Source organism: Prionailurus viverrinus, chromosome B3, assembly GCF_022837055.1.
Source record: "Prionailurus viverrinus isolate Anna chromosome B3, UM_Priviv_1.0, whole genome shotgun sequence".
NCBI lineage: Eukaryota > Metazoa > Chordata > Mammalia > Carnivora > Felidae > Prionailurus > Prionailurus viverrinus.
In genome coordinates, this window is record NC_062566.1 from 1,901,305 (window position 1) to 1,929,203 (window position 27,899).

At 49.6% G+C, this 27,899-nt stretch overlaps 2 protein-coding genes across 4 annotated transcripts in view; one reads left to right on the forward strand and one right to left on the reverse strand.

The window, feature by feature from the left end:
• Window positions 1-6,589, reverse strand: part of FANCI (FA complementation group I) — a 91,926-nt gene extending 85,337 nt beyond the window's left edge. The window contains exons 1-2 of one of the 3 annotated variants that reach the window (XM_047862132.1): window positions 6,571-6,589; window positions 410-511 (exon numbers count right to left, since the gene is read on the reverse strand). In XM_047862132.1, coding sequence (XP_047718088.1) covers window positions 410-493 — 84 coding nt within the window. In that variant the 5' untranslated portion in view covers window positions 494-511; window positions 6,571-6,589. Of the gene's footprint in view, window positions 1-409; window positions 512-4,504; window positions 4,606-5,040; window positions 5,120-6,570 lie in introns of those variants that run through there. The other 2 variants (XM_047862130.1, XM_047862131.1) reach the window with 2 other exon arrangements.
• RLBP1 (retinaldehyde binding protein 1) lies at window positions 4,763-27,650 on the forward strand. Its single transcript, XM_047861633.1, has 7 exons — window positions 4,763-5,227; window positions 18,864-18,992; window positions 20,200-20,404; window positions 22,112-22,290; window positions 25,382-25,540; window positions 26,702-26,812; window positions 27,132-27,650. Exons 1-7 carry the CDS (start codon window positions 4,763-4,765, stop codon window positions 27,288-27,290), a joined length of 1,407 nt encoding a protein of 468 aa, XP_047717589.1. The 3' UTR covers window positions 27,291-27,650.
• Window positions 27,651-27,899: the final 249 nt, after the last annotated feature.

Consider the following 27,899-nt stretch of genomic DNA (forward strand, 5'->3'; position numbering starts at 1 on the left):
CAAAATATTGTACTGCTTATGAATTTATCTTTTTTAGGGGAAAATATTAATAAAGAAGCATCAGTAGGCAAAATGTCACATCAAAAACTATAATCAGGACATTACCTTCAAGGAGGATTGTTCTAATAACCTTAAAAGTACCCTAATTTGTATGTATGTACATATGTATTGTATGTGTGTGTATATATTTATATATAATTACATAAATACTTAAATGCTATATAGCTGTATACAAATGCCCTTCGATTGTCTATTTTCTTCCTCTCCCCATTTCTTAACATTTATCAAAAAATCCTTGTTTCCTAAGGCGAGTAGGAGGTAAAGTGGCAGAGTAATTTTTCTAACATGTTCTTTGAATTTGTCATCATGCTTGACATTTGCTTTATAGCAGAACATGCTTAATACTTACATCATCTTCTTTCACAGCCTGAAGCAATTCCTGCAGTTTGTCTGCTGTTTTTTCTCCTGCTAGAGATAATATTTCCTGGTCCATTGTTGCTCTATCAGGGAACTGTAAGGGAAAAGTGTCAGAGCTGGATGAAACTTCCACAAGGAAACAAGCTTGACTGTTTTCCTTCCCTCCCTGTTAACTGAGTACTTTATACATTATCAGGAGTGTACACAGCAGGTACTCCATAGGTTAAGGGTTACTAACCAGTATGAGTAGGTGATTTTCATCCAAACCAAAATAATTTGGAAAATTCCCTGGAATTTCTGTATTAGAAACTTGTATTCTAATCAAGTGGTTTCAGAATTTTTGCCCATTTTAATTTTTTTAGCATCTACCCAGCACACTGCCTAGAACAAAGCTAGCACTTAATAGTGTGATAAATTATAAATATACACACAAGAATATTATTACAAGCATATAATAATATTTCACAAATGAATAAACCAAAAACACTATGAAGGCAAAGTGCCAATGAAATGGTATGAAAACTAGTAAGAACTTTAATAAGACTGGGGTGCCTGGGTGGCTCAGTCGGTTGAGCATCCAACTTTGGCTCAGCTCATGGTCTCACAGTCCGTGAGTTTGAGCCCCGCATCAGGCTCTATATGCTGACAGCTCGGAGCCTGGAGCCTGCTTCGAATTCTGTGTCTCCCTCTCTCTCTCTCTGTCAAAAATAAAAACATTTAAAAAAATTAAAAAAAAAAAAAAAAAAAAAAAAGAAGTTAACAAGACTAACGAAATAAATGTGTGCTCAAACGTCAAGAAGGCATCCCAGCAGAGGAAAGCTTGAACTGGAACTCGAGATTAAATTAGGTAGTCAAAATAACCAGATGGTATACTCTATACACTACTGGGAAGGAGAATGACATGAAGAAAGGCTTTTATAGGGAGAATTTGAAAAACTTATTTGGGGAAAATGAGTAAACTGCCTGAGGTACAGAGTTGAAGTAGAGGAACAGTGAATAGGATGGCTAGAAAGACAGACTGGGAATAAACTGTACAAGATCTTAAATGCCAGGTTTAAGGGATTTAGCTTTTATTCTGTAAATAATAGACAGCAATCAAAACTTCTGGAGCAAAAGAGAATCTGCCTGATTCAGATTCTGCCGGTTTAAGACTGGAAAAGGTTTTGAGGAAACAATCTGGTTATCAAGCATGTAGATTAAAGTAGGGAGAGAGAGGGGGCGCTGGGTGGCTCAGTCAGTTAAGCATCCTGACTTTGGCTCAGGTCATGATCTCACAGTTAGTTCAAGGATTCAACCCTGCGTCAGGCTCTGTGCGGACAGCTCAGAGTCTGGAGCCTGCTTCAGATTCTGTGTGTCTGTCTGTCTGTCTCTCTCTCTCCCTCCGTGTGTGCGCATGCGCACTCTCAAAAATAATAAATAAGAGACTCTCAAATACAGAGAACAAACTGAGGTTGGATGAGAGGTGGAGGAGAGAGGAAAATGGGTGATGGGCATTGAGGAGGGCACTTGTTGGGACGAGCACTGGGTGTTGTATGTAAACGATGAATCATGGGAATCTACCCCAAAAACTAAGAGCACGCTTTACACACTGTATGCTAGCCAATCTGACAATAAATTCAAAAAATAATAAGTAAACATTAAAAAAATAAAGCACGGATGGGGCGCCTGGGTGGCGCAGTTGGTTAAGCCTCCGACTTCAGCCAGGTCACGATCTCACGGTCCGTGTGTTCGAGCCCCGCGTCAGGCTCTGGGCTGATGGCTCAGAGCCTGGAGCCTGTTTCCGATTCTGTGTCTCCCTCTCTCTCTGCCCCTCCCCTGTTCATGCTCTGTCTCTCTCTGTCCCAAAAATAAGTAAACATTGAAAAATAAAAAATAAATAAATAAATAAATAAAGCACGGAGAGAGTAAGGATAAGGAGCAGAGACTAAGAAGTTATTGAGGCCTATTTTAATGATAGAGACAAAGGCCTGTATTCAGGTGGTGATCCTGGGAAGTGTAAAGGAAAAAGGTGAAAGGCAGGGACATTAGGAAGTAGGATTTAGTGAGCAGCTATAAGAGTAAATAGGGGGAAATGCAGGTAAATCTAGGTAGGGGGAAATGCAGACTGGTGGAAAGACCACCTGCTGCTCCTCCTGTATTTCCTCTTATGTTTCCCATCCCCGTAAGTTGTACCACCATCCACGCAGACTGAAACCAGAAGCCTGGACAACATTCTTAACAATTCCACCGCCCTCCTCCACATCCACTACCAAGTCCTGTCAATGTGAACCCCTAATCGGCTCTCAAATCTGTCTACTTCTGAGATCCACTACTCCCCCATCACTCCAAAGTCACCACCACCTCTCACCTGAACTACGACAAAAGCTTCCTAACTTGCCCCCCACACAGCAATTAAAGTAATCTTTTTGTTAATGCAGCTGAAACTCCATCTCCATCCTCACCTTAAAACTCTTCAGCCATCTTCTCTCCTATCAGTCCCATATCCTGAAGTCGGGATAAAAAAAAGTCCTGCAGGGTCTGGCCCACACCTAACTCTACCCTTAATCCCTATATACTCTAGCCACACTGAATTGCCTTCAGTCCTTCAAATCCCAAGTTCTCCTGCCACAGGCCCTCATAGATGTTTTTCTGTCTGGAACTCACATACATACCCCTCCTTTCATCCCCTGCCCTCTCATCTTTTAATTCCTACAAATCCTTCAGAGCTCAGCTCAATCTACACTTCCCCAGAAGCTCCGTCTAGGTTAAACACTCCCCCACTACATCCTTTGAAGGCAACAGCAATTTCTCTTCTCTCCTTAGAGTCCCTTCCCTAAGGAGAGGAAAAAAAAGATGAGAGATAAGAAAGAACAAAAAACTTCAAGGTAACCTGGCTATGCGCCTACGTGACAACATCCCTCCTGATCTTATGTACTGAGACTACTTAATCAGACGACGTGTTTGTGTGTGTTACCATGTACAGGAGACAAAGAAATAGAAAATGTATTTAAGAAAAAAAAAAAAAAAAAAACTACACCACGGGAAGTTCGGGGCTCAGTTCTTCGGGTTGGAACCCAACTGCGCGGTGCCAACAGAAATAAAGTTGCTTCCTGGAAAGAAAAGCCTCGGGGTCATGACTCTCTGTGCAAGAATCCTACTACGACCCCATCACCACACCTTTAAAGTAGTATTTCTAGGGGCGCCTGGGTGGCTCAGTCGGTTAAGCGTCTGACTTCAGCTCAGGTCATGATCTCACAGCCCGTGAGTTCGAGCCCCACGTCGGGCTCTGTGCTGACAGCTCAGAGCCTGGAGCCTGCTTCAAATTCTGTGTCTCCCTCTCTCTCTGCCCCTCCCCTGCTTATGCTCGGTCTCAAAAATAAATAAAAATATTTAAAAAAAAAAAAAAAGAGGGGCGCCTGGGTGGCGCAGTCGGTTGGGCGTCCGACTTCAGCCAGGTCACGATCTCGCGGTCCGGGAGTTCGAGCCCCGCGTCGGGCTCTGGGCTGATGGCTCGGAACCTGAAGCCAGTTTCCGATTCTGTGTCTCCCTCTCTCTCTGCCCCTCCCCCGTTCATGCTCTGTCTCTCTCTGTCCCAAAAATAAATAAACGTTGAAAAAAAAAATTTAAAAAAAATAATAATAAAATAAAAAAGAAATGTAAATTAAAAAAAAATAAAGTCGCATTTCTAATGCTAGCTTAAGGACTGTATCTCCCCCTTGACTATGAACTCCAGGAGGCCAGGGGGCCATGTCTGGTTTTGTTTACCAGTGAACCTCCAGTATTTAAACACCGGTACCTGCCTTATAACAGGCTCCCGATAAATTATTTGCTGAATAAATCACTGAACTCCCTACGAGTCCCAAGACCCGCTCATTTGACGCTCATACCAACCCTGTCGAGTAGGTGTTATCAGCCCCAATTTAGATGAACGTCTTTTAGAATTTGGAGGGATAAGGTAATCGCCCCAAGGTTAAAAGGCCAGCAGTGGAAGAGACAGAAATAAAACCTAGGTCTGCCCAGCTCCAGACCCCCAGATCGCCTGCTCCGACCCCCTTACCCCGGTTAGAGCCCGGGGTGGGCAGAGAAAATGCACGAAGGGTATACTGACCAAGAGAGACGCGCAGCCAGAAGCGGAATATGCTGAAATCAACCTATCCCAGCAGGTGCGTTTTGCTAATAAATTCGGCCGACCACCAGAGATGAGTAACTAGCAGGCGGCTGCGCAGCGCCGGTGCGCCCAGCACACCCCTCGCCCAGAGGCGCCGAACTTAGCGGCCCCGGGAAGGAGACGCCGGGTTTTGCGCCGGGGCTTCCCCGAGAGCACCACGTAACCACAAACAGAAACCCCGGAGCGAGGCAGCTGGCGATGCCGACCGTGACTGAGCTAGAGGCGGAATGGGGTTACGTTTCTCGGGCGCAGGAGCTGAACCCTGACGGAGAGCGAAGAATCGAAGACGAGCGCGGAGAGGGTAGCACGGCCGGGAGGAGGGAACCGCGGACACCGAGGGACGCGGCGGGAAACACCCCAGAGAAGACACCAGAACGCCAGCTCGGAACGGCAGCCCTCCCGCCCTCGCGCACCCGCTTCCCGCCCCCGGCGCAGGGTCCCACGGCCCGGGCAGCGAGCCCCCTCGGCACTGTTACCTCAGCTCCACCGCTGCTGCGAACTTCCAAAAAGCCCGCGCGGCGGGACGCCACCACACTTCCGTCACGAGACACAACAGGCCCCGCCCCCAAGGCTTATTTCCGCTGCCCGGGCGCACGCGCGTGGGGTGTACCATTAAGGCAGAAGGGGTGTGGGGTGCTCGGAAGTTCCCACTCCCAGCCTCGGGTAGGCGTAGCTTGCAAACTCGCGCTCAGGACCGCAGAGAGCATGCGCAGTGTGGCCCGTACGTAGATGGAGGGTGGTCTAGACCCGTCAAGCCGTTCTCGTGGACTGTTAGGGAAAGAGTCAGTGAGATAGGGGCCAAATCAAGGGATGGCCCCCACAGGTCATCCGTGGGGAGCCCTCGGAAGGCGGAGGGCAGATGAAGGTCTCCCATTCCTTGTGCTGGGGAGGTGCCTGTAATCCCTAATATGTAAATGCCACGTGGCCAGGAGGCTTTTTGTTCTTCCCATTCCAAAACCTCAGCGTTTAGGGCATAGCCTGGCAAAGCAGTAGATGTTCAGTAAATATTTGTTAAATAAATAACCAACAGTCGTGGGGCGCCTGGGTGGCTCAGTTGGTTAAGCTTCATGACCTAGGTCATGATCTAGCCATTCCTGAGTTGGAGCCCCGGAGTCTGGCTCTGTGCTGACAGCTCAAAGACTGGAACCCGTTTCAGATTATGTGTCTCCCTCTCTCTCTCCACCCTTCCCCACTCACGTTCTGTCAGTCTCTCTCTCTCAAAAATAAACACTGAAAACAAAACAAAAAACAGTAAAACTAAGAGCAACGGAGAGGAGGATCGAGTCTTAAGTTTGAAGAAGCCGGGGTGCCTGGGTGGCTCAGTCAGTTATGTGTCCGAGTCTTGGTTTCTGCTCAGGTCATGGTTCACAGTTCCTGAGATCAAGACCCCCATTTGGGCTCTGCGCTGATAGCGGGGAGCCAACTTGGAATTCTCACTTTCCCTCTCTGCGCCCGCCCCCCCCCCCCAAATAAATAAACATTTAAAAGAAAATAGGGTGAAGAAATTTGTGCAAAGGGCCTGAGAGCAACAAGAGAGCCCCTGGCTAATACTTGGGGTGGGGGTGGGAAAGCAGGCGCTCGGAAGTCGTTTTCACATCTAGGGTAGTGGGGGAACAGCTGAAGTGGAAGGGTGTGATTGTATTCACATTGTAGAAAAATATCTCTGGTAGGTGAGTGCCGCAGAGACTTCGGAAAAGATGATGGGGGTGAGAGGGACTGAAGGCTGGACGTTTTCGGGGCTATAAATTGTCCTGGAAATAGGAGGTTGCAGCGGGGACAGGCAGAATTGAGCGAACAGCATGTGAAAGAGATTAGCAAATCCAGCGAGCTGAATGAGCACAAGGGCTGGGGGGAGATGTGGGAGGAGCTGAGGAATATTCAGCCTTGAGTGACAGGTGGGGGTGGGTTGCTACTGCCAGGGAACTGATACAGGGAACACAGGGAAAGGTGCAGGTTCGGGGAGGGGGGCGGGGGTGGTGATGATGAGGCCTCAGATTTGGACTTACCAGGTCTGGAGCCTGACCCCCAGTCAGGATGGGATGGGTCTAGTTGGCCAGTCCTGGAAGAAACATAGCTGCTGGAAGAGAATGATGCCTCTTAGCTGTCCAAGGCTGCTCCTTGCTTATGACCCTTCTCAAGCAAGTTTCACTTCTACTACATTCCTGGCCCAATATCGATCTGTAATCTGTGTAATAAGCAGCTGATTTGGAAGATTATTCCTGAAAGGAATCATTTTAGCTTGCCAAGGAAGCAAGACGACTTTACCTCATCTCCCCACAAAACCTCCTTCCCAGGCTGCTTATGGGACTGGGCTATACAGCCACAAATTCGTATGTCCATGTAGTCAAACAAGCTCATGTACCTTTTCGACCCTCCATTTGTGCATCCCAGGGTGCACTTACTGAATTGCCTGCGTCAGTGTCTACCCGGTGGCATTGACAGTTCAGGGTCTTTTCTCCGCTGGTTGCATGAATGTATCATCTGTGTTTTCCATTAGCACTAATGGACGGTACACATGCAAAGGAAAGAACAGACTCCCCACCCTGGTGCAGGCTTCCTTACTAAGTAGCAACTAGACTCCTACACTGGGCAGCTAGTGACAAACTGAGTTTAGAAAATACAGCCAATTCAAAACAGGTTTGCAATAGAGGAACTAAATGTTCTTCAGATCTTGTCGATAGTTCACATTTGTGTAATAACATTATAGCTACTGATATTTTTGCAAGAGTCAAGAGAAAAAGGACAAATGGAGGCCCCCTATCATTCACGATACTTGATCCTGAAGTGTTGAGGGGCTTCGTATGTTTGCATGTAAACACACAGCCTGAAGATTCACACCATGCCTCCTCCCTAGAGCTGCCGGTGGCTACTGTCTGGGCCTATGGCTGTGCACACTAGACCTGTCCTGGAGAGGGTCGACCTGGGAAGGACGAGTTTTGGAAAGCTACCCAGAGTGTGGTCTGAAGGAAGGCATATGGGTTTCTTAGGGTACACCCTCTAGGTTTCTTTTGTTTGTTTGTTTGTTTTCTTTTTAAAGTAGGCTTCATGCCCAGGGCGGAGCCCAACGCAGGCCTTGAACTCACAACCCTGAGATCAAGACATGAGCTGAGATCAAGACTCCAACACTTAACTGAGCCATCCAGGCACCTCATCACCTTCTAGGTTTCTTGAGCTCCTCATCATCTACGAAGGTGGTTAATAACGCACCCACCCAGCCCAAGAGCTCCAGTCGTCTGGGTTTCAGGGCAATGTTGCTTGAGAGAAAAATCAAGGTAGTATGTATAAAAAGACTGGCACTTAGAAACACTTCATAGTGTTAGTTCCTTCCAGCAATCCCACATTTGGGTATATAGATAGAAGAATTGAAATCAGGGTCTCACCCTTTGTATACCCGTGTTCGCAGCAGCATTGTTCACAATAGTCAAGAGGCAGAAACAACCCGTATCTTCATGGACAGCGAACATATGAACAATGTGGTATATCCACACAATGGAATAATCTTCTGCCTTAAAAAGGGAGGAAATGCTGTCATTTGCCACAAAACCTAGAGGAACTCTAAGCACATTATGCTAGGTTAAATCAGTCATAAAAAGACAAATACTGGGTGGAATCATACTCAAAAGGAGCGAAATTCACAAAAACAAAAGTAGAGTGATGTTTACCAAGGGCTGGGTGAAGGGGCAAAAAGGGAGTTATTGTTTAATAGATACAGAGTTTCAGTTTTGCAAGATGAAAAAGTTCCAGGGGTGCCTGGGTGGCTCGGTTAAGATTTCTACTCCTGATTTCAGCTCAGGTCATGATCTCAAGGTCATGGGTGGAGCCCGAGTGGGGCGGGCGTGGAGCCCGCTTAAGATTCTGTCCCTCCCCTGCTCTGGGTGCACGCGCTCGCTCTCTCAAAATAAAATGAACTTTAAAAAGTTCTGGAGATTTGTTTCACAATAATATGCGTGCACTTAACACTATGAAGTGGACACTTAAAAATGGGGAAGATAGGGGCGCCTGGGGGGCTCAGTGGGTTAAGCGTCTGACTTCGGCTCAGGTCATGATCTCGCGGTTTGTGAGTTTGAGCCCCGAGTCGAGCTCTGTGCTGGCAGCTCGGAGCCTGGAGCCTGCTTCAGATTCCGTGTCTCCTCCTATCTCTGCCCCTCCCATGCTCATGCTCTGTCTTTCTCTGTCTCTCAAATAAACGTTAAAAATTTTTTTTTAAAAAAATGGTGAAGACAGAAAAAAAGAAAATGGTTACGATAATCAGCCAAAAAAAAAAAAAAAAAAAAGACAATGCTACTCGGGCAGTTCACAGGATTGTTAAGGAGAGCCGGTTGAATCCACCCTGGAGAAATTCCAACTTGGTAGTGTTTGAGACAGAGGTTTAACAGCTTACTATGTGCATCCTCAGTGTCTAGGAAAGTGACATACAGAGAATGCTTCACAAATATTTGTTAACTGGGTGCAAAATCAGGAGCTCACCCTTAGAAAAATACGGTTTTAAATCATCTCAATGAGGGGCGCCTGGGTAGCGCATTCGGTTAAGTGTCCAATTCTTGATTACTGCTCAGGTCATGATCTCACAGTTCATGGGTTTGAGCCCTGCGTTGGACTCCACGTTGACAGTGCGGAGCCTTCTTGGGATTCTCCCTCTCTCCCTCTCTCTCTGCACCTCCCCCACTCTCTTTCGTTCTCTCTCTCTCTCTCAAAATAAATAAAGTTTAAAAAATGATCTCAATGAAATGTTCCATTTCAAAACCAAAATGTTGGCTTAAAAATATATTACTACTCTTGAAGCTTCCTTTGAATTTGCAATCATTTGAAGATTAAAAGTTCAAAACAGTGGGTACCCGGGTGGCTCAGTGGGTAGAGCATCTAACTCTTGACCTTGGGGTTGTGAGTTTGAGCCCCACGTTGGGAGTAGACGTTACTAAAAAAACAAAACACTTTAAAAGTTCAAAACAACAAACAAAGGGGGGCATCTGGGTGGCTCAGCCCATTGAGCGCCTGACTCTTGATTTCTGCTCATGTCATGATTTCAGGGTTGTGGGATCAAGCCCTGCATATGGGCTCTGTGATGACAGCAAGGAGCCTGCTTAAGATTCTCTCTCCTTCTTTCTCTGCCCCTCCTCCGCTCACACAGGCACTCTCCTGCCTCCTCTCAAAATAAATAAATAAACATTAAAAAATAATAATAAGGTTAGTTCTCTTCCCCTATTCAGTCTCTTATTTCTCAGAGGCCTGGAAGACAGGACCAGGAGGGAGGACAGTAATCCTTAAAAACTGGCCTCTCACAATTGGTGATATTTGATTAAGGTTTGTAGATTATCTAATTGTAATAGATCAATGTTAATTTCCTGACTTTGCTCGCTGTACTGTGGTTAATTATGAGAATGTCCTTGTTTTTTTGGAAATACATCCTGAAGTATTCAGGAGAAGAGGGGCATCCGGTCTCCAGCTTACTCTAAAATGGTTTAGGAAAAAGGAAGGAGTGTATCTGAGAGAGAATGACAAAGCGAGTGTGGTCACACGTTAACATCCAGGCGAAAGGCACATGGGTGTTTTTTGTACTCTTCTTGCAACTATTCTGTCAATCTGAAATTATGACAACAACAAAAAAACCCAGCCCAGTGGTGAATCTAGTGGACTTCTCTGGCTTATAAATAAATAATCAGTGAAGTTGCCCTTTGAGGGCCCATCTTTGCGCTTTGATGAGGAGAGGGAGACAACCATCCGCCATCTTCCCCCTCCACCCTTTTCTGCTGTCATCCTGCCTGGCTGCAGAACAGGGGTGGCTTGTGTGTCCCACAAAGGGCCTCTCGGCTTGCTTCTGTCCCCATCTCCCACTTCACCTCAGCTACTCACGCTCTTGGGCCCATCCTGTGCCACCTCCCAAGTCACGACTCAGATGTCAACGTCCCATCTGGTCAGTTTGCTTGCTCATTTACTCCTGCTTGTTCATTCCCTGATCTTCACTGTCCCCCAGTCCTCCCTCTTCAATTCCAAGCTTTAATACTTAAAGCACATTTTAGCCAATATCCTCCATTTGCCCCCCCGCCCCCATCTGTCCTTCCAAACCACCCAGCTGGCAGACTCTGCCCGTTTGAAGGCAGCCTTTCCCTCCATGGGAGGGACATGTGGGCCTCTGGGTTGTGCTGGAGAACTCTCTTGACTGTGTCCATGGGTACCTCTGAGAAGCCATAGGAACCAATCTCCAGGGGACCTCAACATTTCCACAACCTTCCCTAGTAAGTTTATCCCGCCTTCATGAGGATGATTTCAAACATTTCTCTTTTTTTACTCCCAGCAGATGACCTCAGCTTTACCACCAAATCTTTTTTTTTTTTTTTAAAGTTGATTTATTTTTGAGAGAGACAGAGCGTGAGCAGGGGAGGGGCAGAGAGAGAGAGAAGGAGACACAGAATCTGAAGCAGGCTCCAGGCTCTGAGCTGTCAGCACAGAGCCCAAGGCTGGGCTTGAACCCACGCACCATGAGATCACGACCTAGGCCGAAACTGGATGCTGAGCACCCAGCCACCCCTCATTACCACCAGGTAACTTTAAGGAAGGTGCAGAATGTCCCTTGATTTGGGTTTTCCCATTTCCCTAAGGAGTTGATGCCAGGGCATTCCTTGGGGTCCTCCCTCTCCCAGGAATGGCAGTGGCCAGACTCTTGCCCCCGGGGCTGCTCCCAGGAAAGCGAGGTGATGTCACCTTCCCCAGGAGCCAGGAGTGACTTCCCTGGGCAGTCACACCTGTCGCTCTCCCTTCTGGAGGAGGGAGCACAGCCTTGTGTGTTGAAGGATGAGAGGGCTTTAGAGTGACCAGGACCTACTCCCGGCTAGGCAGTTTTGGGCAGGACCCCATCTTTCTGACTCTTAGTTCCCTCTTCTGTAAAACGGAGGAATACACTCCCTACCTCACATCTGGAAGGACTGGATGAGCTACCGCAGGTAAGGTGCCTGTCACAGTACAGAAAGAGGGCACAGCAAACTGGAGCCCCCTCTCTTCCTGCCCCCAGCCTGGCAGAGGAGAGCCAGGGAGCCCACGGTTTTCTGCCAACACGGCCAGCACAGGTGTCTGGGCCAATGAGGGCACTGTCTCCCCTCACACAAGGGCACTATTGTTCCAGCACAGGAGCGAGACATGAATGTGACTCGGCGGTGGGGGGGGGGGGTGTGCGGGGCAGAGGCAGGAGAAGGCCTGTGAGCAGCAGAAAATGCCACAGAAGGCTCTGCTCCCTAAAAAGGGCCCTGTGGCCTGCTAGCTTCCTGAAGAGCTGCGTGCAGGCCCTCCTTTGTCAGGGCTGCGCCGTTAACCCGCGAGTGTTCTCCATGCACAGGACTGTTCTTCGTGAAGCACCCCATCGCCTGGCTTTGACAGGTCACTGGGGCCACTGTGATTCCTTCCTGTGGGGGCAGCCTGAGCTCTCCCCCACCCTCTTTATCTCCCAGGAACCTCACGCCCCGTGAAGTGCCCGGGAAAAAATCCAGTATCAGATCCAGATTAGTTTGCTAAAGCTGCCCTAACAAAGTACTACTACAGGCTGAGTGGCTTAAATGACAGGAATGTATTCTCTCACAATTCTGGAGGTTAGACATCCAAGATCAAGGTGTCAGCAGGACTGGTTTCTGCTGAGACCTCTCTCCTCGGCTCGTAGAGGTCAGTCTTCTTGTGTGTTCACAGTCTTCCCTCAGTAACTGTGTCCAAATTTCCTCTCCTTATAAGGGCACCGGTCACACTGGATTAGGGCCCACGCTGCTTAATTTTACCTTAATTACCCCCTTTAAAGGCCTTATCTCCAAATACACTCACATTCTTTTTTTTTTTTTTTTAATGATTGTTTTTGAGAGAGAGACAGAGAGATGGACCGTGAGCAGGGAAGGGCAGAGAGAGAGGGAGACCAGGAATGGGAAACAGGCTCCAGGCTCCGAGCTGTCAGCACAGAGCCCCACACAAGGCTCGAACCCACTAACCACGAGATCACAACCTGAGCTGAAGTCGGCTGCTTCACCGACTGAGCCACCCAGGTGTCCCTAAATACACTCACATTCTGGAGTCCTTGGGGGATAGTACTTCAATACTTGGAATTTGGGGAAACACAGTGCGGCTCATAACACCATTTTGCAAGTGTCGAACAGAGGCCTAAGAGAAATTGTGGCCTCAGTCCATGGCTTGTAGTAGACAGGGCCAGGCCTAGAATCAGGTTAAGATACCCCCCTCTTTGTCCTTTCTCTGCTTCCTGCACCCCCAACCGGGCCACCATTGGCCTGCCCCAAAGAGGAAGAGGACGGTCCTCAATCAGCTTCCCCACAAATCCTCAGAGCTGATGGGACGTCAGAGGTCAGGCAAGGTAGGGTGTTGACCACAGGCGGAAGGGGGAGAGGGCCAGAAGCTCTCGGGCAGTGCTTTTCAAACTTTTGTGTGCAAAGACTCACTCCAGGGGCTCCTTGTGAACATGCACATTCTGACTTAGCCTGCCTGGAGAAGAACCTCACACTCTGCATTTCTAACAAGCTCCCAGATAATGTTGATGCTGTTGGTCTACAGGCTGTATTTCAAGTAGTAAGGTTTAGACCGGCGCTGTCCATCGCAAATATAAAGGGAGCCATTACAATTGCAACTAGAAACTTGTACGTTTTCTAATAACCGCACCGAAAAAAGTAAAGAGAAGCAAGTGAAGTGAACTCATATAGCTTCACCCCAATATATCCAAAGCATTACTGTGTCAGAACGCTAAGCCATGTAAAAGTCCATAATAAGAAATGTTATACTCTTTTTTGTACCTAATCTTCAAAATCCAGCAGGTATTTATTTATTTACCTACCTAATTTATTTATTTTAGAGAGTGCGTGTGAGCAGGGAGAGGGGTTGAGGGAGAGACAGACTCTTTTTTTTTGTTTATTTTTCACTTTTGAGAGAGACAGACAGAGCGTGAGCAGGGGCGGGGCAGAGAGACAGGGAGACACAGAATCTGAAGCGGGCTCCAGGCTCCGAGCTGTCGGCACAGAGCCTGGCGCGGGCCTTGAACCCATGAACCGCAAGATCATGACCTGAGCCAAAGTCAGACACTTAACCGACTGAACCACGCAGGTGCCCCGAGAGAGAGAGAGAGAGAGAGAGAGAGAGAGAGACTCTTAAGCAGGTTCCTCCACGCTCAGCACGGAGCCCGGCGTGGGGCTCGATCCCACCATCCTACGATCACAACCTGAGCCCCAAAAGCAAGAGTTGGACTCTCAGCTGACTGAGCCACCCAGGCTCCCCAACCAGCAGGTGTTTTATACGCACAGCACATCTCGTGTTGAACTCTAAGTTTTTATCAGAAATACTCGATCACAGAATTTACAGTTGAGGAAGTAGAATCACACACCTAAGTTCTTCCAAACATACTTAAAAGTCTTCCAATAACTGCATCCGGTATCCACTTTTAAATTCAAGTGAATTAAATTTACAATTGAAAAAAAATAAAGTTACAATTCAGTTCTTTGGTGCCATTATCTGATTTCAGGTACTAAAAAACTACCTGTGGTCAGAGGCTTATGTATTGGCCAGTGCAGGACTAGATGCCAGGAAGCAGAATGATAGAAATGAGGGGTTCCCCAGCCCCAGGGAGACTTTGGGAGGGAAACAGCCCAAAGCCAGACAGTAGCCAGAGCAGGAGCCCAGGGAAGGGGCTGTTGGAAGGAAAGGACTCAAGGTTCCTCAGCTGCACCCCAAGATCCAAGCCCCAGGTATTGTAGCCTGCTCTAGAGGAATGGGTCTAGAGAGACAAGTGGGGGTCAGGCACTGCTCCCCGGGACCACCCCTCAGAGACCCTCTCATAAGCCCCTGGATGTCTGGAGAGGGCATAGGAGGGTGAAGGGATCCCAAACCTATCCAAGTAGGAATGGGTTGAAAAACAAAAACTATTTCTGGGAAAAACCAAAAAGCATTTCTGGGGACGGAGTCTGGACAATGTCCCATGCACAGGATCTTGACCCGTGCCCCAGGTACCCCCAGGAGGCAAAATCAGGACCCAGGATGACATTATGGAAGCCCGCTTGGAGGTCAGACCAAGGATGAGTTTTAAAACAAGGAGAATTTTCCAGTAGTAAAAACAGGGGGGCTCCCTGCCCTTGGAATCCCAGAGAAAGGATATTCTAAAGGGATCACCACCACACCCCGCCCGCCGCGCTCAGGGGAATACCAAAGCAGAGACTGGGATGCCACCTATTGAGGGGCAGCAGAGGGGTTTCTTGTTTTACAGAGGGGTGGATAATGTGGGTCCTCTCCACCCAGATGCACACCGATTGCGTATTTGGAGTAACTGCCACCATTTACTGTGCATTTATATTTTCTAAGTGCCAGGCACTGAACTAAGCACTTTTATCGTCACTAAAGCCATGAGCCTGTCCTCTAATTACATCCCTACTTCTCGGAGGAGGAAACTGAGTCACTGAGTGCTCAAGTCACTTTTCACAGCTAGAAGGTGCCAGAGTTAGGATTTAAAGGTGGGCGGTCACATTCCAAAGCAGGCTCTTATCACTCCGCCATACTGCCTAGAAGGCGGGTCAGCCTGTCTGGCCCTCGTCCCACTCTGCCTTAACCAGCTACCTTTCCCAACTGACCCCACTCACTGTGCAGGTGACATCTACCACACCAGGTCCTGCTGGGCTGGGGAAGAGTGACAGGCCTTGGCTTTGCCACCGCTGCCACCGCATCCACAGTCACATTTAAAATATCCCTCCATCCGGGGGCAGCGGGGTGGCTCAGTTGGTTAAGCATCTGACTCTTGATCTCGGCTCAGGTCATGATCTCCTGATGCATGGGATCCCGCCCCATATCAGGCTCTGCGCTGAGGACGGAGTCTGCTTAGGATTTGTCTCTTTCTCTGCCCCTCCCCACCTCAAAATAAATAAACATCAAAAAAAAATTCTATCTCTTGCACGTCTTTCTCAGAACCCCTGCAACGAGAGACAGAGAGGGCAAGGAGGAGGGAATGGGGCTGGCCCACATCCCACCCCCACTGCCCGGCTTCCACACGGCTGAGCAGGAACTCAGGAGCAGACGCACACAAAAGAGGGCTTTGAGGTGGCTGCAGCTCGGCCCAGGCTGATCCCCTCTCCCCCCCGGGGTGCCTCACTTGCCCCTATCTGGGCCTCCCTGTAAACCTGATTTAACAGGAAACTGTGGGCTTTGAGAAATTCCTTGTGACACACTAATCCCAGCCTGCTGACCAGACCACGCCCCCAGCGGAGGCAACCTCCAGGCTCCCCGAGAAGGAGGAGGACACAGGCACCAGGTAGCCCTAAGGAGGAGCTGGTGACCTGGCAGGTAAGTCAGTAGCAGGGGTCTAGCTGGGCCAGGGAGCCCAGGACTGGGGTAAGGAGTCGGGGGGGTGCCTGTAAAACCGAAACCCACTGGCCATTCTCCGTGTTGTGCCAGATCAACCTGATGGCAGATTTAGCAAATAAAAAGGCAGGACACCCTGTTAAATGTGAATTTCAGAGGAACAACAGATACTTTTTTTTTAAGTATGTCCCATATACTGCATGGGATGTACTTACACTGCATAAGTAGTGTTTGTGCCTCTGAAATTGACATGTAATTGGGCATTCTGTGTTTTATCTGGCAACCCTAGATGGCAGGGAACAGCCTCAACGTGGAATGGTGATGAATGTTTTTTCATGGTATACAGTTCATAAACCAGTATTTTAAAACCTCAAGATTAATTAGATTGGGCTTATTTAAAAAAGAATTGCAGTATTGACTTTAACCCTCTATTTCTAGGATCTAAGGTCTTGCCCTAATGATCTGCTTAACTGGCTGGGGATATCCAGTCACTATTTCTCCTGTCTAAGCTCCAATTTGATAAGACTCTCTATTCCTGTTCCAGAAAAACCCAAGTGAGGCCACAAAGGATTGCAGTCTGTCTATCTCTGTGCCCACACATTTGGAAGTCTACTTGCCAGAGAGAAAGCTTAGATTTCGTTCCTGTTGGTGGATTTCCTACCCTGGCTAGGGCTGGGGAGCAGCAGAGGCAGGGAATGGGAGATCCTCAGACATTCCCTGGGATCCCCCAAGCCTCTCTGGGCACGCTAGAGCAACGATCAGTGTGATGCTAAGAAAGGGAAGGGAAGTTATGTTTTAGAGCAACACACTCACCGTGCTGCGTACCTTACAGAAATGATAGGATCGTCATTACAACTCTATTTGGTAGGTACAGTTAGTATCCCCAATTTGCAGATGAGGAAACTGAGGCTCAGAAATGTTAACTAACTTTCTGAAGGTCATACAGGTGGTAAATGACAACTCCTGATTCGAACCCAAGTTTCTCTGACCCTAAAAGGGTTTTCTGCGACATCCATTCTCCTAGGGAGTTTGCCTGGAGATGTCTCAGCTTTAGATGTTACAGCAGTGGTTTAAGCCCTACCTCTGCCACTTACCAATGGTGAATAGGTGACAAAACTGACCAGTGGGGACCGGGTCAGTGACGGCTCCTCCAAGGCCCTGGGGTATTTAGGCAAGAAAGGAAAAGAAATCTGGGAACAGGAGAGCTATCTCCAAAAATACTCAGTGGGTTGAGCAGGTTGTCCTGTGGACAATGGATGAGATTTGTTCTGGTGGCCACGCATCGGTTCTGTATACACCATTTAATGTAACCTTCATAACCCTTCCATCTCCCTTTTACAGGGGACAACCAAGACTCAGGTTAAAGTACATAGCCTGCAAGTGGAAGAGACAGAATTTGAACCCAGGTCCAACTTGTGCCACAAGAGGCTGCCTCTCCGTGCCTCTCGGTTAAGTCACAGCTGGGCTTAGCCTGATCCCTGGCTATTTCTGGTTGTGTGATCGTGAACAAGTCACTTATTCTCCCTGGAGTCTGTTTCCTCCTGTGTAAAATGGGGCGAATAATACCAGCTCTGGCTCTGAGATAATGGATTTGAAACTACTTAATGCATCACAAAGAACAGAGCACACACTCAGTATTTTGATTATGTAACTAGTCCTCACCCGTGCAGAGCATGAATGCACCGAAGGGGCCATCCACCACCAGGCTGGGAAGTTTGTGGGATCCCCCTTTGGGCAGGAGAAAGAGGGCCACACCTAGCAGGAGGGATTGCCTTATCCTGCAGTGGTCATGTAATTTCAGAATGGAAGCCAAGGCTGCTTTTTCCCTGGCTGGACCAACTCATCTTAAGAACTAGGGTTTGAGGTATTTTTGTACATATTGCTTCTCAAAGGAGACTTTCCCAAAGTGTAACCCAAGGATCATTTTCTTCAGAGTCCTCTGGGATGCTGTTTTAAAATGCAGATTCCTGGGGCGCCTGGGTGGCTCAGTCAGTTGAGCTTCCGACTTCAGCTCAGGTCATGATCTTGTGGTCCGTGGGTTCGAGGCCCACATCGGGCTCTGTGCTGACAGCTCGGAGCCTGGAGCCTGCTTCGATTCTGTGTCTCCCTCTCTCTGCCCTTCCCCCACTCATGCTCGTGCTCTCTCTCTCTCAAAAATAAATAAACATTAAAAAAATTATTCTTTACATGAAAATATAGTGCAGATTCCTAGGCCTGCCCCAGTCCGGACCCCCTGAGTCAGAATCACAGAAGGCAGGGCTCAGGCACCTGCATTTAAAAAAGAAAAAAAAATTTTAATGTTTATTTATATTTGAGAGAGACAGAGTATGAGTGGGGGAAGGGCAGAGAGAGAGGGAGACACAGAATCCGAAGCAGACTCCAGGCTCTGAGCTGTCAGCACAGAGCCCGATGCAGGGCTCAAACTCACAAACTGTGAAATCATGACCCGAGCCATCAGACGCTTAGCGACTGAGCCACCCAGGCGCCCCAGGCACTTGCATTTCTAACAGATTCCTCTGGTGATTCTTAAGCACTCAAAAGTTGGAGATCCATTGTTCTGAGACGTAAGAGAACTGTCTTTCCATAACGCTGCAGACTTGACTCTTACAGTCTAGGGAGGAGGCTGCCTGGAGAGGCCAGTACAGAAGCTGGGCCCTTCTTTTTCTGACACCTCTGAGACTTCCAGAAGCAGCATGTCAGAGGGGGTGAGTACCCCTGTGCCTTGGGTCTCCCCTCCATCTACCTTCCTTCCTCCACCCCCTTCCCTCTCCCCCTCTGTTTCTCTATTGTTTCGTCTGCTCAGGGTTAAGGGCATTCACCCACACAACCTCCCAGTGGTCTGTGACCCCACCCAAAGGGAGGAGGCCGTAGCAGTGACTTTGGACGGAAGTACTAATTTAGGGTCTGAGCAGGCCCACTCACCTGGCTTGCTCAGGCTGATGGGGGGCCTCTCCCTGTGTGTTCCTGACTTCTCTCTGCCCAGGTGGGCACATTCCGTGTGGTCCCTGAAGAGGAGCAGGAGCTCCGTGCCCAGCTGGAGCGGCTTACAACCAAGGACCATGGGCCTGTCTTTGGCCCGTGCAGCCAGCTCCCCCGCCACACCTTACAGAAGGTGAGGTGGCCCCGGGTACAGCGAGGGGAGGACTGACAAGGGGGCGATGTTGACAGCATCCTCTCTCCTGTAGGAAGAAAGGTCCAGCCCTAGCTCTCCAGGTTACCCTGAACCTAATGGACTGGCCTGTTCTAGGGGGCCATCATCCTGGAGGTTAAGGCCATGGCAGCCACCTGGGCTGACCAGACACCTGGGCCAGCCTATTCCAAGACTATAGCACCAACAGAGTTCCCTGATGTCAATGCCGGAACCTAGGGCATCTGGACCGGGGATCATCCTAGACTCAGATGTGGGAACACTGGTTTGCAAGCGGTCCTGGGGAACAGAAATCCAACTGCTGCCCCCACCTGATAGCCAAGAGGCCTGGGTTCTAGAATCAGACCTACTTCCAACTTGCTGTGTGACCTCGAGCAAGTTGCTTTTCCTCTCCGGGTCTTACCTTATGAGAAGGTTGTTGGTGCAGCTCAGAGCGCATCAGACCGTGCTCAGTGGAGAGTGGCCGAGCTGTCCTGGAGCTGAGCTGAGCCTGGGCTCCTGCTTGCATCTCTGCTGCTGCCCCTGGACACCTCAAGGGAGATGAGCTCCCCCAGATCGGAGTCCCCCCTCCTTTGCCTTCCCCTTGCTCTTGCTGTCCAAGGACAGAGCTGCCGGAGGAGGCACGCTGAAGAGCTCTCCAGGCGCAGCCTAGGGGAGGAGAGTGAGGCTCGGCGGGGGCAAGGAGGGGGCGGGCTGCTATCTGTCGGTAACTTTGTCTTTGAGATCCGAATTAAGCCTGGGGAGCTGCCAGCCCGAATGGGAGTCTCAGCTCCACCCCCTCCTGCCTGGATGACCTTCACCTCTATGGGCCTCAGCTGGCTCCTCCTGAGGCATGGTGCTAGAATACCCACTTTCTGGTGACTTGTTGTGGCCCGAGGTATTTAGCAGAGTGCTGTGTGAGGGTTCCAAGAAGCGTCATTAGGAACGTTTGCACCTTTGGCGGTCTCCTGCCAACAAACCCAGGAGGCGCGGTTTGACCCGATTTTCTGCGAATGTAATGGGCCGCGAGAGGTGCCGCCGGGGCAGGTGGCGGCTCTTGGGGGGCAGGGGAGCGACAGCCCCAGCGGCAACCCCTCCGTCCCTCTGCCAGTCTGGCACCGGTAGGACAGCCCCCACGTGCGCGCCTTGCGCCCGATGTGTGACTCGCCGCCTCCACCCCACCCTGTTCCAGGCCAAGGACGAGCTGAATGAGAGGGAGGAGACCCGGGAGGACGTGGTTCGAGAGCTGCAGGAGCTGGTGCAGGCGGAGGCGGCGTCTGGGCAGGAGCTGGCCCGGGCGGTGGCCGAGAGGGTGCAGGGGAGGGACAGCGCCTTCTTCATGCGCTTCATCCGCGCGCGCAAGTTCCACGTGGGGCGCGCCTACGAGCTGCTCCGAGGTGAGTCCGCGCGGGAGGGACGGCCTGCAGCGGGGAGGTGGGGAGGCTGGTGTTGGCTCTCACCCGGGCGCTGAGGAGGCTGCCCCCTCCATCCCCCCTCCCTTTACCTGCCCTGTGAGAGTCAGCCTCCCCGAGCCTCCTTATCCTTACCCGCAAAATGAGTGTGTGAACTAAGTGGCCGCCGAGATCCCTTTCAGCTCCGACAGCAATGAGTGTGGCTGCACCACGTGCCCAGAGAGCCGGCTCCTCTCTCCCAGTTCTGGGACTCACTTGATAGACCTGAGTCACCCCGATTGCGCGCCCAGGCAGGAGCGCCTTCCCCTCACTCCTACCCCAGCCTAGGCGTGGGCTCTGGAGGGCGGCAGGAAAGGTGGCTATGTGTGCAGAGCGGAACTGGGGATGGTACCAGCCCTGGGAAGGAGCCCTGAGGACAGGGCGGCCCAGGCCCTGCTGGCTGGCGGAAGACGAGTTTCCCAAGGAAATGAAATCCTCAGTGCTGGTGGAGAGAAGGGGTATCTAGCAGGTCCTCCCGCAGGCCAACGATTCTCCTTTTCTTCCTTCTTCCTTCCCTGAATGTTAATTCCCTCCCGTGATGTGCCGACCACTCTTATTTATTAAATTAAAAAAAATTTTAATGTTATTTTTGAGAGAGGGACAGCGTCTGAGGATGGGGGGCAGAGAGAGAGGGAGACACAGAATGCGAAGCAGGCTCCAGGCTCCGAGCTGTCAGCACAGAGCCCGACACGGGGCTTGAACTCTTGAACAGTGAGATCATGACCTGAGCCCAAGTTGGACGCTTGACCGACTGAGCCATCCAGGTGCCCCTGCCAACCACTCTTTTAGGCCAAAAGATGCAGCAGAGAACAAAGCAGACAAAGCGTCTGCCTTCCTGGACTTCATGCTCTATTGGTGGAAATCACAAACCAGAGAGACAAAATTACATAGACTGTGTAAGAAGGGATAATGAGGAAAAATAAAGGAAGTGGATATAAAGAACTGAGGGGTTGAAGTTTTAGGTAAAGCGACCAGGAAGGCTCCAGTGCAAAGGGGACTTTTGAAGAACATGGGAAAGGAGATAACCTGGGGGAGGAGCAATAGGGCAGAGAGGGGAGGCCTTGGGGATGTACCCAGAATGCCGTAGGACCGTAGGACCGGTGAGGGGGCCAGGGGCATTCCCTAGGCAAATGCTGCCCAAACACCTCCCCGGGCCTGGCCTCCCAGGGTTCAGTGGTAGAGACAAACCACGGACTTGTTCAGGGTGGGTGATGGTGGGGTTTGTGGGGGGTGGAAGTGCTTCTGGAATCTGGAAGGTCCTTTGCATTCTGCTTGGGGTTGAGGTTTTCTCTTGGGGTCTTTTCCCCACCCCTACTCAGCTAACCCTGTGCCCACCTGGAAAAAGCTAACCCTCTGCCCGTAGGCAAGAGGAAATCACAAATGTAATAGTCGTCTTCAGGTTTAGGATTATACATCACGCTTGCACGGCTTACAAATGGTGTTCATACCTAGAATCTTGCTTGGTTACTGCAGCAGTTTGGTGAGATAGGCCAATGTTTTCCTCCACAAGGGACTCAAAAGGTTGAGGATCCTGCATCAACACACAGGATGCACGGTGAGGAGCCGGGCAGGAGTCCAGGCCTCTGGAATCTTTCTGTGCCAGTCCCAGATGGGCAGGCTCCCTGAGGGGCTCTTCTGCTCTCCCTCCGCCAGGCTACGTGAACTTCCGGCTGCAGTACCCTGAGCTCTTTGATAGCCTGTCCCTGGAGGCCGTGCGCTGCACCGTGGAGGCTGGCTACCCTGGTGTCCTCTCCAGTCGGGACAAATATGGCCGAGTGGTCATGCTCTTCAACATCGAGAACTGGGACAGTGAAGAAATCACCTTCGATGAGGTCAGTGGGGGCTCGCCTGGCTCCCTCCCATCCCCTGGGCTGGGTTCCCCTCCCTCAAACCTGGCCTCTTCTGGACCCTCATTCCTGGCTCCCCAGGGGGCTAGGGTCTGTTGGGGAGGGGGAAAGGCCCGCCTTTTTCTGGGCAGGGGAGAATTCCTGGGGTGTGCCATGGCAGCTGGAAAACCTAGAAGCCTCCCAGGAGGGGCCCACTGGCCCATACATGACTGCCCCCTGGCGTTCCTGCCACGTGGGCGTGAGAGCTGTGGGTCAGCCCTGCCAAACGCTGAAGGCTGGGGGCGACACACACAACAGGGATTAATGGACTGTGGACTGGGAGAGATTCTGGAAAGCCCAGGTTTCAACCTACTGACCAGCCTGAGGTCTCTGCATGTATTTATTTATTTCACCGTATGACTTGGAGAATATGCTTTTTTTTTTTAATTTCCTTTTTAAAATCATGCTATGTTATTTTTTTCATCATGATAAGTGTGCTCTTTAAAAATTTTTTTTCTTTCAACGTTTATTTATTTTTGGGACAGAGAGAGACAGAGCATGAATGGGGGAGGGGCAGAGAGAGAGAGGGAGACACAGAATCGGAAACAGGCTCCAGGCTCTGAGCCATCAGCCCAGAGCCTGACGCGGGGCTCGAACCCATGGACCACGAGATCGTGACCTGGCTGAAGTCGGACGCTTAACCGACTGCGCCACCCAGGTGCCCCCATAAGTGTGCTCTTTAATCGCCATCCCTTATATCACCCATCCCCTCCCACCTCCCCCTCTGGTGACCAGCAGTGAAGAGTCTGTTTCCTGGTTTGCCCCCCCCCCCTTTTTTCCCCTTTGCTCATTTGTTTTGTTTCTTCAGTTCCACCTATGAGTGAGATTGTCTGGTATTTGTCTTTCTGTGACTTACTTAGCGTAATACTCTATTTCCAACCATGTTGCATGTGATAAGATTTCATTCTTTTTTTATGAATGGGTAATATTCCATTATATAGACACCACATCTTTATCCATTCATCCATCGACAGACACTTAGGCTGCCTCCATAGTTTGGTTATTGTACATAATGCAAAAAACATAGTGGTGCGTGTATCCCTTTGAATTAGTGTTTTTGTATTTTTTGGTTTCTGCATTTATATATATGTGTGTGTGATTTTGTTTGTCAAGCCCTTAAGAGAGCTACCCTAGGTGGGTGAATTAGGGTTTGTCTTGGGAGACATGTGCCACCAAGCCTTAAAAAAATTGTACATACTCACTTTAGAAGATGCTGTCTAGCTGTCCTGACATCATTTCTTGAGGAGTTCATCTTTTTTCCCAATGATTTGAGATCTTTGTCAGTCTATATTTTCATATATATTTGGGTCTATTTCTGGACTTATATTCTGTGTCATTGGTTTCTGTCTATTCATGCTCCAAGACCACACTGTGTGTGTGTGTGTGTGTGTGTGTGTGTTTAAGGTTTTATTTTTAAGTAATCTCTACACCCAGCACGGGGCTCGATCTTAACAGCTGTGGGATCGCGTGTGACCTGAGCCGAAATCAAGAGTTGGACACCCAACCGACTGAGCTATCCAGGAGCCCCTCATTAAATTTGTCTTAAGTGTTGCTGTAAATGGGGCTTTTTCTGCCATTGTATCTTCTGATTGGTTATTGTTTGTATATATGAGAATTATTGTTTTAGTATATTAATTTTATATTCTGAATTCTTTTTGTTACTTACGTTAATTTTAGAATTGATTCTCTCGGGTTTTCTAAGAATGCTGTCATATTATTGTAAATAGAGATGATAGTTTTTCTTTCCCTTTTCTACTTGTGCCTCTGATTTTTTTTTTTTTTTTAACTTTGTTGCATTGGCTAACGCCTGTAACAGAGAGTTAAATGGTGGTAGAGGTGAAGTGCTTATCTTGTCCCTGATCTTATCAGGGATACCTGTGGTGTTTTACACTAATTAAGATACTGGCTTTAGGATTGAGTGTGTGTGTGTGTGTGTGTGTGTGTGTGTAAAAGACTTTAAAATAGTTTTCTTTCTTTCTTTCTTTCTTTTTCTTTCTTTCTTTCTTTTTTGGTGTAAAAAGGTGATTTTATTAAAGCACGGCGGGGGAGGGGACAGGACCCATGGGCAAAAAGAGCTGCCAAAAATATTTCTTCTTGGGGTTCCCAGCTGGCTTAATCGGCAGAGTATGTGACTCTAGATCTCACGGTTGTGAGTTTGAGCCCCGTGTTGGTTGTAGAGATCACTTAAAAATACAATCTTAAAGGGGGCACCTGGGTGGCTCAGTCAAACATCCGACTTTGGCTCAGGTCATGATCTCACCATTTCTGAGCTTGAGCCCCTATTGGGCTGTCTGCTCTCAGCACAGAGCCCACTTTGGATTCTCTGTCCCCCTCTCTCTCTGCCCTTCCCCCACTCACATTCTCTCTCCCTCTCTTTCTCTCTCTCAAAAATAAACAAAACATTTAAAATAAAATAAAATCTTTAGTATAGGTGCTGCCGAAGCGAGCACAAAATAAAATAAAATCTTTAAAACGACTATTTAAAGAATACTTTTTTCTTATTATATAAATGATATCTGCATATTTGAAAATGCAAAAAAACCAGAAATTAAAAATCATCCACGATTTGCCACCCAGAGATTTCTATCATTGACATCCTTCCAATCCACTTTTTCTAGAAACACACATACACATGCACACATACACATATTTTTTCCTATAAAAATGGGATCACACTCTACAATAATACGTCATGAACGAATATTTTGCTCTGTAATTCATATGTATATAATTTTAACTGCTCCAGAATGTTTCATGGCATGAACGTACCATAACTTCACCAGTCCTTTATTGTTGGACATTTAGGTTGTTTCTACCCTTATAAGGGTACGGGGATAAACACCCTAGCATCTCACCATGGATATGACATTCAAGGTTATTTTCTTGGGACACAGCCACGGAGGTGGAATGTTCCAGTTTAAAGCCTGTGACAAATTACCTCCAGTAAGAGATGCGCCGGTTAGCTCTCCCCCTCAGGACCTTAAGCCTTAATTATCTTTGCAGTTGGGTTTTACAGCCTTTTCATTCTGTGTCTAAGATCTTGCAGGCATATTGTTTCATCCTGGAGAAGCTACTAGAGAATGAGGAGACTCAAATTAATGGCTTCTGCATCGTTGAGAACTTCAAGGGCTTTACCATGCAGCAGGCTGCCGGACTCCGGGCTTCTGATCTCAGGAAAATGGTAGACATGCTCCAGGTGGGGCCTCAGAGCTCTGTCCCGTGGGGGCCTCTCACAGGGCAGGAGGCTGGGAGGCTGGGCCCAGTCTCCTGCTTTAACCGTGCGGGCAAGGACCTAAAAGGAGGACCACCTAGCTCCCTAGTGAGCGACGGCAGCCACGAGCGCTTGCATGGTGGCCAGCAGTGAGCCACGCACGCTCGTGAATTCCTTAACTCCTTGAGAACAGTCCCTCCCCTCTTCCCCATTTCATTTTACAAGCCTCAGAACCGGGGCTCAGAGGTTCGAGTGACTTCTCAAGGTCGTAAAACCCTAAAGTGGCAGAGGTCAGACTTGAACCTACACCGTCTGACCTAGAATCCCGTTCTCCGTCCACATATGTCACACTGCCTCTCTCTGAACGTGACTTTGTCCCAAGAAATGGATTGTCGCTAATGTCCCCGACAACTCGGTCCAGTATGTGCTGACGTGTCAGAAGTCCTTTCTCAGAGCTAACCCTAAATCTGCTTTATGCTTTATGTGTATCTGGGAAAGGAGGGGTGGGAGATGGGGGTCTGGGGGGCGCGCTGAAGGATAGTGAGACATGACAGTAGTGTCCCTGGGGTTTATAATCATTTCCAGGCCGCTCAGCAGGCTAACGGGTGTGAAAAAACTCAGGTCACCTAAAAACCATTTCATTAAAAAAATTTTTTTTAATGTTTATTTTTTTGAGAGAGAGAGAGAGAGAGAGAGAGAGAGCATGAGCAGGGGAGGGGCAGGGAGAGAGGGAGACCCAGAATCTGAAGCAGGCTCCAGCCTGTCAGCACAGAGCCCGACGCGGGGCTTGAACTCACGAACTGTAAGATCATGCCTTGAGCCGAAGTCAGATGCTTCCCCGACTGAACCACCCAGGTGCCTCTCATTTCTTTATTCCACCAAATAACGGCAAGGTTCGGTGCATCAGCAGGGAGAGGGTGGGGGTGCCTGGCCTCCGGGGCTTTCTCCCTGCAGTTTGGAGCCCCGGCGAAGCCAAGGTTCCCCCGATTGCTGGCCCGGGGATGGAACCTTTGGTGGGCTGTCCTTCGGGGCAAACTATGTGGTGAGGCAGGGCTGTCCTCCAGCCATGGGGAGAGGCAGAGGGGGAGTGCGTGGGAGCCTCTGAGGGCCCCGCGGCCATGGGTGGGGCGCTCTCTGCCTCTGCAGGACTCCTTCCCAGCCCGGTTTAAAGCCGTCCACTTCATCCACCAGCCGTGGTACTTCACCACGACCTACAACATGGTCAAGCCCTTCTTGAAGAGCAAGCTGCTGGAAAGGGTGAGGGCACGGGGCCACACGGGGAGGGTGCCCAGTGCTTATCTGGTGAGCGCGTGCGCGCGTGGTGGTGCTGTTGGTAGCAGGAGAGAGTTCACCGGACAAGGGGGACGACGGTGGGAGGAGGTGGAGGGGACCCCACGGGAGCCCTGCTCAGACTCCGTGCCACGGTCCTGAGCTGAGTGACAGCACATCGTGGAGGACACCACCAGGCAGGGAGGGCACGCTGTGCCTTTCTCCTCCTGTCCCTTTCCTCCCCTCCGTCCCCCGGCTTTAGGGTACCCCCCCCCTACTCAGCTCTGTCTCCCCTGCTTCCCTGCAGGTCTTTGTCCATGGAGATGACCTCTCTGGCTTCTTCCAGGAGATCGATGAGGACATCCTGCCCGCCGACTTTGGGGGCACATTGCCCAAGTATGATGGCAAGGCGGTCGCTGAGCAGCTCTTTGGCCCCCGGCCTCAAGCCGACAACACAGCCTTCTGAGGACTGACGTCTCCGGCTGTGCAACCTGTAGTTAGCATCCCGGGCTCTCCTCGGCCGTCCTGGCCCCAGGAGGTTGGGAAAAGGGCTGCCTGAGGTGGTTCCTCTGCTCCTCCCTGTGCTTGGATGAGTTCAGGTGTCACCCTCCTCCCAAGTTCAGGGACGATAAAGCAGGGGGAGTTCCCTTGGACAAGAAGAATTGGGGGCAGTTATATTCCCACAGCCTCTGAAGCTCAGAACAGTGACTTGCTCGGGGTTGAGTTTCAAAGACTCTTCTAATTAAGCCTCTCGATGATTTCCTTTCTAGCGGTGTTGCCTCTCAGGGTCTGTGAAAACAGGCAAAGAGGCTGATTTATAGGTCTCTCCCCTGCCTAAATAAATAAATAAATAAATTTAATTAAAGGATAAAAGAGTGGGGGATATAAAATTATCTGGCAAACATGGCAATTTTGGCGACCGGTAGGCAGGTGAGGGGGTTTCCATATGGAATTCTGGGATTTCTGTGGAAGCAGCTTCGAAGTGGCTCCATTTTGTGGTAGCCTGGTCCCCTCAGTCAGGGGCAGTGTGACGCGTGCAGTGATGGTCCAGAACTTGGATCCCCTTCCAGAGTGA

What these genes read in the sequence shown, in the direction of transcription:
- RLBP1 (XM_047861633.1), top strand. Translation starts at nt 4,763, where the DNA reads ATGCCGACCGTGACTGAGCTAGAGGCGGAATGGGGTTACGTTTCTCGG. An exon ending in CGCCTACGAGCTGCTCCGAG is followed by an intron (nt 20,405 to 22,111) that starts GTGAGTCCGCGC and finishes TCCCTCCGCCAG; the next exon opens with GCTACGTGAACTTCCGGCTG. An exon ending in AGAGCAAGCTGCTGGAAAGG is followed by an intron (nt 26,813 to 27,131) that starts GTGAGGGCACGG and finishes GCTTCCCTGCAG; the next exon opens with GTCTTTGTCCATGGAGATGA.